Below are 12,026 nucleotides of genomic sequence, written 5' to 3'. Positions count from 1 at the left end.
ATCTGTCTTATGATTGCAGGATCAGAAGATTAGAGCTAAACTCTGGGATCTCATTTTACAGATGGGGGAACTGAGTCACCAAAAGATTAAGTGACTTGCCTAAGGTTACGAAGCTAATTAGTATCTAAAGTGCCCTATTCTCCATGCCTGAGTTGGACTCTCATTTATCAGTACTTCCAAGGAAGTCCACTTCCCCCAAACTGCCATTTCTGTGTCTTTGCAGTGTCAGCATGACCCTTACCGCCTGCTGCGGTATAATATCCATGGTGCCCTACAGGAAGATCCACCACTGTTGGTACAGAAGTATGCAGTCACACCTGGAATGATTCTGGTGAGTCTAGGGCAACAGCCAACCTTTGAAAGAAGGAAGGTTTGTTATTAATGGATGGATGGATGGATGGATGGATGGATGGATGGATGGATGGATGGATGGATGGATGGATGACTAAAGCCCTTATTAAGTGCTTACTATTTGCAAAGCCTGGGTAATGCAAATAGAAAAGCAGGGACAGTCCCTGTTCTCTGGGAGTTCGCATTCTAATGGGGACAACAATACACATAGAAGGTTCTAGCTGCAGGTGAGAGGGAAAGGTACCATGGTCCTTAAGGTATGGCAGCAAAGTGGGTGCTCATGCTTCTCCGTTAATGTCATTTACATTAACAAAATCACGTCAGTTTCTCATATTGACCATTTGACACTGGGCTAGACACATTGCTATTGCAAATGTTCTTGGATTCATGGTCCTGGGCTGTCTCTATCAGAGTCAGAAAGAAAATGGCAGTCAAGATAGTGGTGGTTGACTTCTATCTCTATCTAGTGCTGCCCTGTATCTCTATTCGTCCCTCAGAGTCTCTTGCTACTTTAGCTGGCTTGACTTGCCTTCCCTGTAGATGGCTGTTATCAGCAGTTGGTAGGCATGGCCAGTCTCTTTTCCACAGGAGTCACTTCCCTGGATGATAGCAATGAGAGCTTCCCTGGAAGCAGGCCCAGTATTCTGGGGAATGGCGGGTGCTGCTACTCCCAGGACTCTTGGGCCTGTCTCCCTATCGGCGGCAGCTGGACAGCAGTTGCTGCTGGTGGGGATGAGGAAGTAAGATCCCCTCTCCACAATGACTCCTCCCCTCAATGATGGCTGGGGAATGGGAGGAGGGAGAAGGGGCTGGGCTGGAAGCATATCTGGTGTTTAAAAGATAATGAGGTGGCTCAGTGGATAGACTATTGAGCCTGGAGTCAGAAAGATCTGAGTTCAAATCAGCCTCAGAAACTTTCAAGCTATGTGACCCTGAGCAAATAACTAAACCTCTGCTTGCCTTAGTTTCCTCATCTATATAATGGGGATAATAAATAGCATCTACTTTCCAGGATTGTTGTGAGGATTAAATGAAATAATATTTCATTTTCATTAAATAATGAAAACTAGTATTTCTATAGCACTTGCTATGTGCCAGGCACTGGGCTAAGTACTTTACAAATATCTCATTTGATCCTCACAACAACCTAGGAGATAGATGCACTTAGCATGGTGCCTAGCATACAGTAGGTGCTAAACAAATGCTTGTTTCCTCCCTTCCTATTTATCCTGGGCAAGTCATTTAATCTCTCTGTGATTTGGTTTCCTCATCTGCAAAACGGGGGAGTTGAATCTAATGGCCTCTGTCCTTTTTAGTGCTAAGTCTATGAATCAATGAAGCTGTGATCTCTTTAACTTAAAAACCCTCAGTTTCTTCATGTGTGTGTCATGTGGCAGAGTTTCCAGTGTACTTACCCCTTGCTCAGCCTCCTTTGTATATGAACCAGTTTATCAATATCCCCTTTGTCTCTGACCCATTCATCAATATCCCTTTTAAAAGGTGACCCATAGGATGACACATACAGCAGTTATAGTCAGGAGCGCTACATCTTCACCTGTGCACCCCTTGGAATCCAAGTCCTTTGAGAGAGAAAGGGGCTCCTCTCACTTCTGAGCAGTTCTAGGTATACAGAAGGCATTTAATAAATACCTGTTGAATTGAAACGCAAAGGATAGGACTTAAGCCTTCCACCTATGAAGGCCCAAAGGATCTGTGGTCTCTTTAACACTGAGGAACTCCCTAGGATGGAATCTCTTTCTATCAATGTAGATGGAGTACCCTGTCTGATTTTATAGATAAATTCTGGGGAGTTACAAGAAGCAACAGAAGAATTTACCCAGGATCACACAAGCTAGTAAGTATCACATAATGGCATTTGAACTCATGTCCATCCTGCCTCCAAGTCCAGGGCTCAATCTATTACCCCTTCAGGGTTCTTTCTCTCAATGGAAAGAATAGACTCTTAGGGCAAGTTCCACCGTGCAGTCAATCTAATTGACCCCTTTGAATCTTGATATTGGACTCCAGTGCTAAGGTCAGAATAGAAGGGAGTGAAAACATTGCCAAACGCCAGGGAATCGATTTTCCTGAAAGTACAGTCATTTTGCCAATAAACCATTTCCAGAATTAATCTGTACCTAAGAACTGCCCAATGAAGATAAAGTCAACAAATATTGCATTTTAAAAATCTGGGGCTAACATTTTGTGTCTTCTCAAGTATTTATTATAATGTCTTCCTTTTTCCATCCTCAGAGTTGTCATTAAAGTTTTTCTAAGATTACATTTAGATTTGATTCCTAATGGCACAACAATGAAAGAGGAATTAGCCTTTAATTAAATGAATTTCCATTAATAATTGCTAATATTTATGTAGCACTACATATATATTATATATGTATATTACGTGTGTGTGTGTGTGTGTGTGTGTGTGTGTGTGTGTGTGTGTGTGTGTATAATTTCACTTGATCCTCACAGCAGCCCTGCGAGGGGAGTGCTATTAATATCCCCATTTTACAAATGAGGAAACTGAGGCTTAGAGAGATGAAGTGACTTACCCAGGCAAGTGTTGGGGAAGTGATTTCAGCCGAAGCCTTCCTGAATCCAAGTTCAGCAAGCAATTCTCTGTGCCAGTGGTGTCAAACTCAAACAGAAACGGGGCCAACCAATCCTTAATATGTCCTTAATATAATAAGGATCTCAGCAGGTTAAATACTGACTTAATTTTAAAATGTAATGTCATCTATGTTTTGTTTGATTTTTATTTATTTTGTTCAATATTTTCCAATTACATTTTTATCTATTTTGTGCCACATTAAGGAGTGTTTCCATAGCAGCCAGGTAGGGTGGGCCACGTGCTTGACACCTCTGGTCTACACCACATGATGTATCCCCTAATATCTGTATATTTATTTTGAGCATGCACTCCCAATGTTCATATATTTACTTATTTTAAAATTACATACATGTTCTATTGATGAAGATGAAACAAATAATATTTCAAGATAATTATTTACTAATGCTACAAACCCTTTTTGCTTTCGTTAAGTTTGTAATTTTTAGTGACAGCAATATGCCTGAATATGCTTTATCATTATTTTTTAAAATATTGATTTGTCTCTTTGGGATACAGAACCTTGAAGACCTGGTTCTAAGTTCAGTTCATTTCAGTATTTGGTCTTAATGGCTGTTGTTGGTGAAAAAGATACATAGAGATCCATATGGAAGAAGTATATCACTGGCTGTGCTTAGTAAATCATAATAGGCATTTTCCAGCTACATCTACCAATTATGCAAAGGTGTGGGTTGAAATTTGGCTAGTAAATTCTCATCTTCCCTGGTATCAAAGGGTTCTTCTTGTAAACTAATCAGAAGATGTTGAATTTTTGTATTGTTAAACAAATGGGTTCAAAACCTACTTCAGTGTCTCTTGGGGAAGATTTTTTTAAGCAGGTTAGAAAATTCTCTTTCCATGATTGTCTGCAACATAAGGATTTTAAGCAACATTGCTTTCAGCAACAAAAGCTTAGCTTTTAAATGTCTGGGTAATTCTAGTGGTTTCATACCATCATTAGCGAATATCTCTAGGCACAGTATATGCATTTATATGCAATTTGCATTGTGGGTTTGCTTTTCATTGTATCTCTAAAACTTAGCCCAGAGTTTAGCACAGAGTAAGTGCTTACTAAATGTTGTTGTTCAGTTGTTTCAATTGTATCTGACTCTGACCCCATTTGGGGTTTTCTTGGCAAAGGTACTAAAGTCATTTGCCATTTCCTTCTCCAGCTCATTTTATAGATGAGGAAACTGAGGCAAACAGGGTTAAGTTACTTGTCCAGGGTCACACAGCTAGTAAGTGTCTGAGGCTGGATTTGAACCCAGGAATTTGAGTACTCTGTACCAATGAAATATTGAGATGCTTTACTATGGACTCCATATCTTCTGTGGTCTGAGTTATGGGTGAGGAAGAGACTATATTCTCAGTGGTTCAGGGGGTACAGACTGGGAGACCAAATGAGGGTGAGAGGAGCAGAATTCAAAGAGAATAAGGAAAAGGAGATGTTCAGTTTTGTGTATGTGTGTGTGTACGCGTGTGTTTTTAAGATTATTGCTTCAAAAAACAAGGGCCTTTGAGAGCCATGGTTCTGTGGTCCTTCAAAGACAGTTGGTAAAAAAAACACTCTTGAAGCCAAGTAGATCTGGGCAGTAGCAGAAGTTAGGGGAGGAGATGGGTACTGCTCCATTTACTCCAGAGTGAAGACTTTCTTACAGAAAGAACAGGGAAACCTCAGGCTGGATTGAATTGTATCTGCTGGCCTCCATCATTCCTGGGATTGTTTCTTTATTCCATTACACTCCTTTTTCCTTTCTCTGTGTCTTTAAGGATATTTAAATTATAACATCCCTAAACAATGATAGGGGCTAAAGTTGTTAGTATATCTTCTAGATAATAATTCACAGGGTTTTTTGTATAAAGACCCCTTTTTAACATAAACACATTGTAGATCTCTACATAATAAATAGTATTTGTACTATGAGAAAATTTATTGTTGTTAAGTCATTTTTCAGTCATGTCCAATTCTCTGTTACTCCATTTGGATTTTTCTTGGCAAAGATACTGGAGGGGTTTGCCATTTTCTTCTCCAGTTCTTTTTACAGATGAGGAAACTGAGGCAAACAGGGTTAAGTGACTTGCCCAGGGTCACAACCTAGTAAGTATCTGAGGCCAGATTTGAACTCATGAAGATGAGAAAATACATGATGACAAAAACCCGCTATTTGATCCAATCATCCAGAATTAATAATTTGCCTACCACATGAAAGATGCCACACTATGGGTGAAAGAGATACAGAACCAAACCAAAACAATCCCTTAGCACAAGGAGCTTCCATTCTTATATATAAACAGTTAAGACTTGATGATTTGAGGAGGGAGTGAGTCCTGTCAACCAGGGAAATCAGCAAGGAATTCTCAAAGGACAGTGATGAGTCTTGGAAGGAAATCAGGAATTCAGGAGGTGGAGGTGAGGAGAGAATGCTTTGAGGAAGAGAGAATGCATGGGGTACAGCCTATACAAAGGTAAGGAGGCAGACAAGGAATGGTAAGTGCGGAGAACAACACATAGGAAAATTTAACTGGGATGTAGCAGGCATGGAAGGGAGTTGTGCTCAAAAATCCCAGAAGGATGAGCTGGAACTTTCCATAATCCCATTTGGGGTTTTCTAGGCAGAGATACTAGAGTGACTTGCCACCACTTCTTTCTCCAGGAACTTTTCCAGTTCAGTTTACAGATGAGGAAACTGAGGTAAACAGGGTTAAGCGACTTGCCCAGGTTCACACAGCTAGTAAGTAGCTGAGGCTGGATTTGAACTCACAAAGATGAGTCCTCCTGACTCCAAGCCCAGTGCTCTATCTACTGTGCCACCTAGCCGCCCCTTGAATTTTAGAGCAGAGGCAATAGGGAGCCATGGAGTGGGAGAGGGAAATGGTTAGATGTGTTTCAGGAAAGCTATTTCATGCGGAGAGAGAACTCTATGAATAATATGGTATTACTCTGAATTTAGTAATACTTGAAATGATTTAAGTTTTTATTAATCACAACACCATTTGCATACATTTGAAAATAGTAATATACGCGTGTAGCATGTACTTTTTAAATTTCAAACTACACGTGTATATTATTTCATTGTGTCAGTTTAATTGCACGCTACATGTGTGTATTATATTTAAATAATTTAAAATTTAAAGTTTTTAAATTTTAAAAAGACACATGTGTAACACAATTTAATTTATGGAAAATAGGATCCCTGTATACCGATTTGCAAACTCATTGCAATAACTCTCCAGGCCCCCAGGGGTCTGAGAACCACTACTCTGGATCAGGGCTTGGTAAATAATGCTAAGGATACCTCTGAGTGGTATCCAGAGCATCTGTTTTCCCTTCTTTTCTAGCTATTTTTTTAAAAGTTTCATTCTTGCCTTTAATTTTCACTCCATTCATTTCTCCCTTAAGCCACAACCCTCCACTGACTCCAGAAAAAAACCATTTAAGCAAAACCAATCACACAGTGACCATATCTGACAGCATAAGCATTTGTTGTTCCATGTCTCTGCCTGAGATTGTTTATTAGTTTTCTAGAACCATAGTTTTCTAGAACCATGACTGCTGATTCCAGTTCACCAGTCGTCGTTCTCTTTGGTGTTGTCATTGTCTGTGTTATTGTAGTCATTGTGAATGTTGTTCTCTGCATCAGTTCATATAAGTCTTTCCATGTTTCTCTGAATTCCTTAGATTCATTGTCTCTTAGTACAATAATATTCTATTATGTTCACATACCATAATTTCTTTTGTGATTCCCCAATCAATAGGTACCAATTTTACTTTCAGGGTTTTTATTGTTGGTGGTGATGGGTGTGCTATCACAAAGAGTGCTGCTATGAATATTTGGTTATACAGAGAATCTTTCTGTCATTCACCTTCTTGGAGCATAGTCTCAGAATAGGATCATGGGGGGAATCAAAAGGCTGAGCCATTTAGTAACTTCTCTTCTATGATTCTAAATTAGAACAGTTAGACAAATTTACAGTTCCATCAGCAGTAGATTTGTGTGCCTGTCTTCCCACAGCCCCTCCAACGTTCGTGATTTCCATCTTTTGTAATCTTTGCCAATGTGCTGCATGAGATATGAAAACTCAGGGTTGTTTTCATTTGCATTTCTCTTATTAACTTTTTCCACATTTGATTATTGATTTGCTTGCATTTCTTCTTCTGAGAACTGTTTATATCATTTGACCACATATGTATTATTTCTTTTCTTTTATACTATCTCTGTCCCTCCCTATACCTCATATCACTCTTCCTCCTCTATCCTGCCACTCCTCTTTTTTCCTTCTTCCTTCCTTCCTTCCTTCCTTCCTTCCTTCCTTCCTTCCTTCCTTCCTTCCTTTCTTTCTCTCTCTCTGCACACTTTGGGTTTGCCAATCACCCTTCAAGGGCATCACCTGAGGACTAAGAGCATTTCTTAAATTATTATCTTTTTTCAAGGTCCACATCAAGTCACACCTTCTCCAGGAAGCCTCCCCCAACTACTCCAAACCCCACTGGTCTCTCTCCCTTCTCAAAACTCCTAAGGAACAAAAGATGAAAATTTGGACAGATACTTAGTGAAGCCAGGCTGGGAAACGATGGCTTCAGCCCCACTATTGCTTTCAATAATGATGGATGAGATGCTCATAACAGTTTTTGCAGGATAAATTAGTTAAGTAATCTGTTAAGAGCTAGAAGACCTGATGTCCTTTATAGACATCAACAATTCATGGGTCTCTTGGCCTCTCTGAGATTTTCCTCCTTACCCCTCATCCCCACTATTTCCCCACTATTTAGTTGGACTTTTGGATCCACCTCAGAACAAGGCTGATTTTCCTGTGCCCCAGAGTGACTTGTGGTGAAGAGGAAAGGTCCAGCTCGGGGACACCAGAGGGAGCCTTTACCCTGCTTTGGACTTAGCTCTCCTGGTCCCAGGAGAATGTCATAGCCCAGTATCACCTACCCTGGAGAGGAATTCAAAACTTTCCTTAAGGCAGTGGGCTCCGCGTTTCCCCCAAAGCATAAGGGGCCCACTTTGGCTGAGTCATTTTCCATCATTCCCCAAATGAATGTCTTTTGAGACCTGTACCCCCTTCTTTCTTGCTGACCCCAGCTCTGCCTCCTTTCCACTCCTTTGGTACCCCCTCTCCAGCCCCACCCTGCTTTTCCTCTTGGCTCCGTGGATCTCAGCCCTGCCTTTCCTATCTTCCCTCCACCTCCAACACCACCCACAATGTCTGCTCACCCTGGACCCCACCCTACCTTTCGGGCTTCTTGCCCTCTCTGTCCCCACCCAGCACTTCCCCAGCCCCACCCGATGACAGCCTCCAATCTCCACTGGACCTTCCTGCTCCCACCCACTCACTGCTCTCTCCACTCCAAGCATTCACCCTGCTTCCTCTCTCTCCACCCAGCCTTTGTGCACCCCCCCCCATTCAGCCTTCCCCTGTTGTTTTCTCTCTCTCCTATTCTGAGCAGTCTTCCACCAAACCAATCAGTCAAGCACCTACTACGTGCCAGGCCCTGTGCTAAGTGCTGAAGTTATAAAGAAAGGCAAAACCAGCCTCTGTTTTCAAGGATCTCACAGTCTAAATCTGTGAGCTCACGATCCAGTGACCTGACCTGGACAAGGGAAAGGCGTAGGGATAGAAAGGAGATAGTTCTCTTTCCCTGGAGTGCATTAGTGCAGGAAAACCCTTCCCTCCCTTTACAGCCTTGCCTTTCTTTCTCTCATCCTCCCTAGCGTAGGCTTCCATAAAAGCAGAACGCCTTTCCAGCCTGATTTCCCCACTGATTCTCCAACACAAACCCTTCTCGGCGGCCAAATTCAAGGTCTGGCTCAGGAGCCACCTCCTACAAGAAGTCTTCCTTGTTCTCCCCGTTCATTAAAGCACACTCTGTCCTGTCCAAGTCCTTGTGGCTGTCATCTAAGGACATCCAGGTCACTCCCATCCCCAGTCAATTCAGTCTCATAGTCTTCTGTGCCTCTAAGCCCTGCTTCCCAGCCCCATCTTGTTTCATTCTCTCATGATTCCCAGTTCTTCACCCTCCCCAATTCCTAGGATCTCTATCTCCAGTCTTCTCCAACTGCAGGAGTGGATGTGCCTTAGTACCATCCTCTGCCACCCCCCCACTCCCTTCAGACTCTACCTCAGCTCAACAAATTTTGATCCAGGGCCTAAAACTACTGGTTACAGCTCTGGCTAGAATTGATGGCCCCAAAGGCCCCTTCCAGCTCGAAATCCTGTTCAGATCAAACATTTATTAAATTCCTACTAGGTTCTAGGCAACTCATTAGGGGCTGGAGATATGAAGACAGAGATGAGACAGTCCCTGCCCTCAAGGAGCTTCCCTTTCACTAGATGGTCCTGTGATTGTGTGGTTGTATCTTAGACCTTTCCATTTCATCAGCTCTATAAGGCACAGTTTTCTGTGCACAGCAGGCCTCATTACATGTTTCCTGTTGCTGCTAGGGACCAAACAGTGACATTGTTAAGGTCTCTTGTTAGCAACTTCTCCTTACCTCGGTGGAGAATAGCTGGTAGCCAACTAGGAGCAAAGCCCTAAGGATAGGAAAAGCCAATAGTCTGGGGAAAGGAGCGCTGGATTTGGAGTTAGAGGACCTGGGTTCAAATCCTGGCTATGCAATTACTACTTAGGTGATCTTGAGCAAGTCACTTCCTTTACTTGGAGCTCAGTTTCCTTCTGCAAGTTGAGAGGGGAGGTCGAACTCCGCCAGAGTAATTCTTAACTTTTATTGGTCTCGGACCATTTCGGTAGCCTGGTGAAATCTATGTATCCCTTTCCAAAATAATATTTTTAAATGTCTAAAGTAAAAAAACTGGAATTACAAAGGTAATGAATGATGTTGAAATGTAGTTGGGGAGAGGCCATCAAAGGGAGAAACCACATCGGGGGCCTTCCTTAGCGGGAGGCTTGCCTGTCCGTGTCCTTTCTGATGGGCAGGCATGGAGGAGGTGCAACATGCGCTGGTTTTGCCCTTGCTTTTGTTTTGTCCTTGTGTAATTTTATTTATTTATTTTACAGTTAACAAGCATTTATTTTCTCTCCCCCACTTTCCCTTCCCCCCATCCTCTGTCTAACTTAGGGACCTCCTCTGACAAGTAGGCATAGTCTAGCAAAATAGATTCCCTCACTGACCATGTTTCCTTCTGGATCCTCTCTCTGAAATCGTGGTTGCTGATTTAATTGATCAGAATTCTTAAGTCTTTCTAAAAGTTTGACCTGCAATGTATACCAAAGAAAAAGACCCAAATGAGGAAATTCTAGATTTGGGGGGTTACTAAAGTCCTGGTTCTACCCTTGGTTTGAGGTTGGGCCTGGGATTTTGTTGGTATAGGGAACTCCCAAGGTAAGAAAACTTCTCTACCAATGCTTGAAGCATTGTAAGTTAGAGAGTTGCTTAGAGGTTAAGTGATTTGCCCAAGGTAATGCAGCCAGCACTTGAACCCAGGTCTTCTTCCATGATGTCATGAGACACCCTTGTTTTGGCTAGGCAATGGAGTTAAGTCATTTGCCCAGGGTCACACAACTAGTAACCGTCAAGTGTCTGAGGCCAGATTTGAACTTAGGTCCTCCTGACTCCAAGGCCAGAGCTCTATCCACTGCACCACCTAGCTGCCCCTCACTTAAAATATTGTGATGGCCAAGTTTGGCCCCTGCACTCTCTTTTGATGAGGGAGATCCTGAATAATAAAAATCCCTATCCCCCCAAGTAGTGCTTTCTGTAGTCTGATACTAGAATGAAAGAGGGCCAGCTCTGGCCTCCCTGTCTATGCTGGGCTTTATTTTTATTATTATTATTATTATTATTATATTATTATTATTATTATTATTATTATTATTATTATTATTATTATTATTATTAGGTACGGATGCTGAAAGCCTCTTCTGCTCCTTTCTCTTTTCCCCTTGTTTGCCAACAGATGTTTGCTGGGGGTAAGCTACTCTTTGGGGGCTTTATCTTCAACGGATATGAATGCTGTAGCAAGAAGAATCTACTGAAACAGATTTTCCTGGCCCGCCAACATTGCAAGATGGGTTACTTCCTGCCTGACAACTTCAAATTTAGGTAAATCAGGAAACACATGGGATGAGTTGGCCTGGGGGGTTGGGAAACTGCCCAGACAGAAAGACACAGGGGAGGAGGAGGAGAGAAGGAGGAGACCTGAAGGAAGGAGGGAGCCTGGCTGGGGGAGATGAATGGGACAGCCGATAAGGGATGTGGGTGTGCAGGGCTGGGGACCTAGCTGTTATCAGCTGCCTGGTCCAGGCAGGGGGAAAAAACAACAACAACTAAGGAAAAACACCAAAAATCCCCCAGGAGGGGCCAGAGGAAACATATCTCACTAATAGGCAGCTTAGTACACTAGGATCTGCATGGCACTTGAGGTAAGAGATCTGGGTTCAAATCCTAGTTCTGCCATGAGCTTGGGTTATCTGAGCAAGTCTTTGAACCTCAGCATTCTTATCTTTAAAATGGGGATATTGATACTTGGGCTCACTAGGGTGTGGTGAGGAGGATTAAATGAGGCAATGTATATGAAAGAGAGGCTGGGGAGAATGTATATGAAACGGATATGAAAGAGGGTAGTGGCTAGAAAGTCAGAAGTCAGAAAGGGCTAAAGTTTAAATACTGCCTTTGACTGGTACTAGCCCTTTTCAGGACTGCTCATCCACCTTTGGTGCCCACCTGTCGCCTAACTCTCACCCGTGCAGTGGCCACACCCCAGTAAACCATCTCAGCATATAGGCTAAATCAGGTTGAGGGTAACTGACAGGTCTCAAACCAGTCAGTGCATTAGGGGGATGTCTACCCCAAGCACGTGAAGACCTCACCCAGCAGAATGGGCAGATGAAGCAATTGCTATGGAATGCTTAGAGCTTGGCCAAACGTCATAGATGCCAAAGTCATCCATTGCATCCCGGGCCATGGACAGTCATCTTGACTTTTGCCCTACCATTGAATTTCGATGACTCTAGAAAGAAAAAGTGAGTTGACAACTTTGGGCAACTCTGCCCCATTTAAATCCAATTTAAATTAACCACAGGGACAAGACCTGATCTCAT

At 42.5% G+C, this 12,026-nt stretch overlaps 1 protein-coding gene across 1 annotated transcript in view; it reads left to right on the top strand.

The window, feature by feature from the left end:
- The window catches only part of CUNH3orf20 (chromosome unknown C3orf20 homolog), an 87,921-nt gene extending 76,889 nt beyond the window's left edge, over window positions 1–11,032 (top strand). Inside the window, exons 16-17 of the mRNA XM_078151682.1 lie at window positions 224–331; window positions 10,883–11,032. Coding sequence (XP_078007808.1) covers window positions 224–331; window positions 10,883–11,032 — 258 coding nt within the window. The remainder of the gene's footprint in view (window positions 1–223; window positions 332–10,882) is intronic.
- Window positions 11,033–12,026: the final 994 nt, after the last annotated feature.

Source organism: Phascolarctos cinereus, unplaced genomic scaffold (genome assembly GCF_003287225.1).
Source record: "Phascolarctos cinereus isolate Bilbo 61053 unplaced genomic scaffold, phaCin_HiC Scaffold_4;HRSCAF=312, whole genome shotgun sequence".
Lineage (NCBI taxonomy): Eukaryota > Metazoa > Chordata > Mammalia > Diprotodontia > Phascolarctidae > Phascolarctos > Phascolarctos cinereus.
The sequence above is the reverse complement of the archived record's forward strand: the minus strand, read 5'-3'. Positions and strand labels throughout refer to the sequence as shown.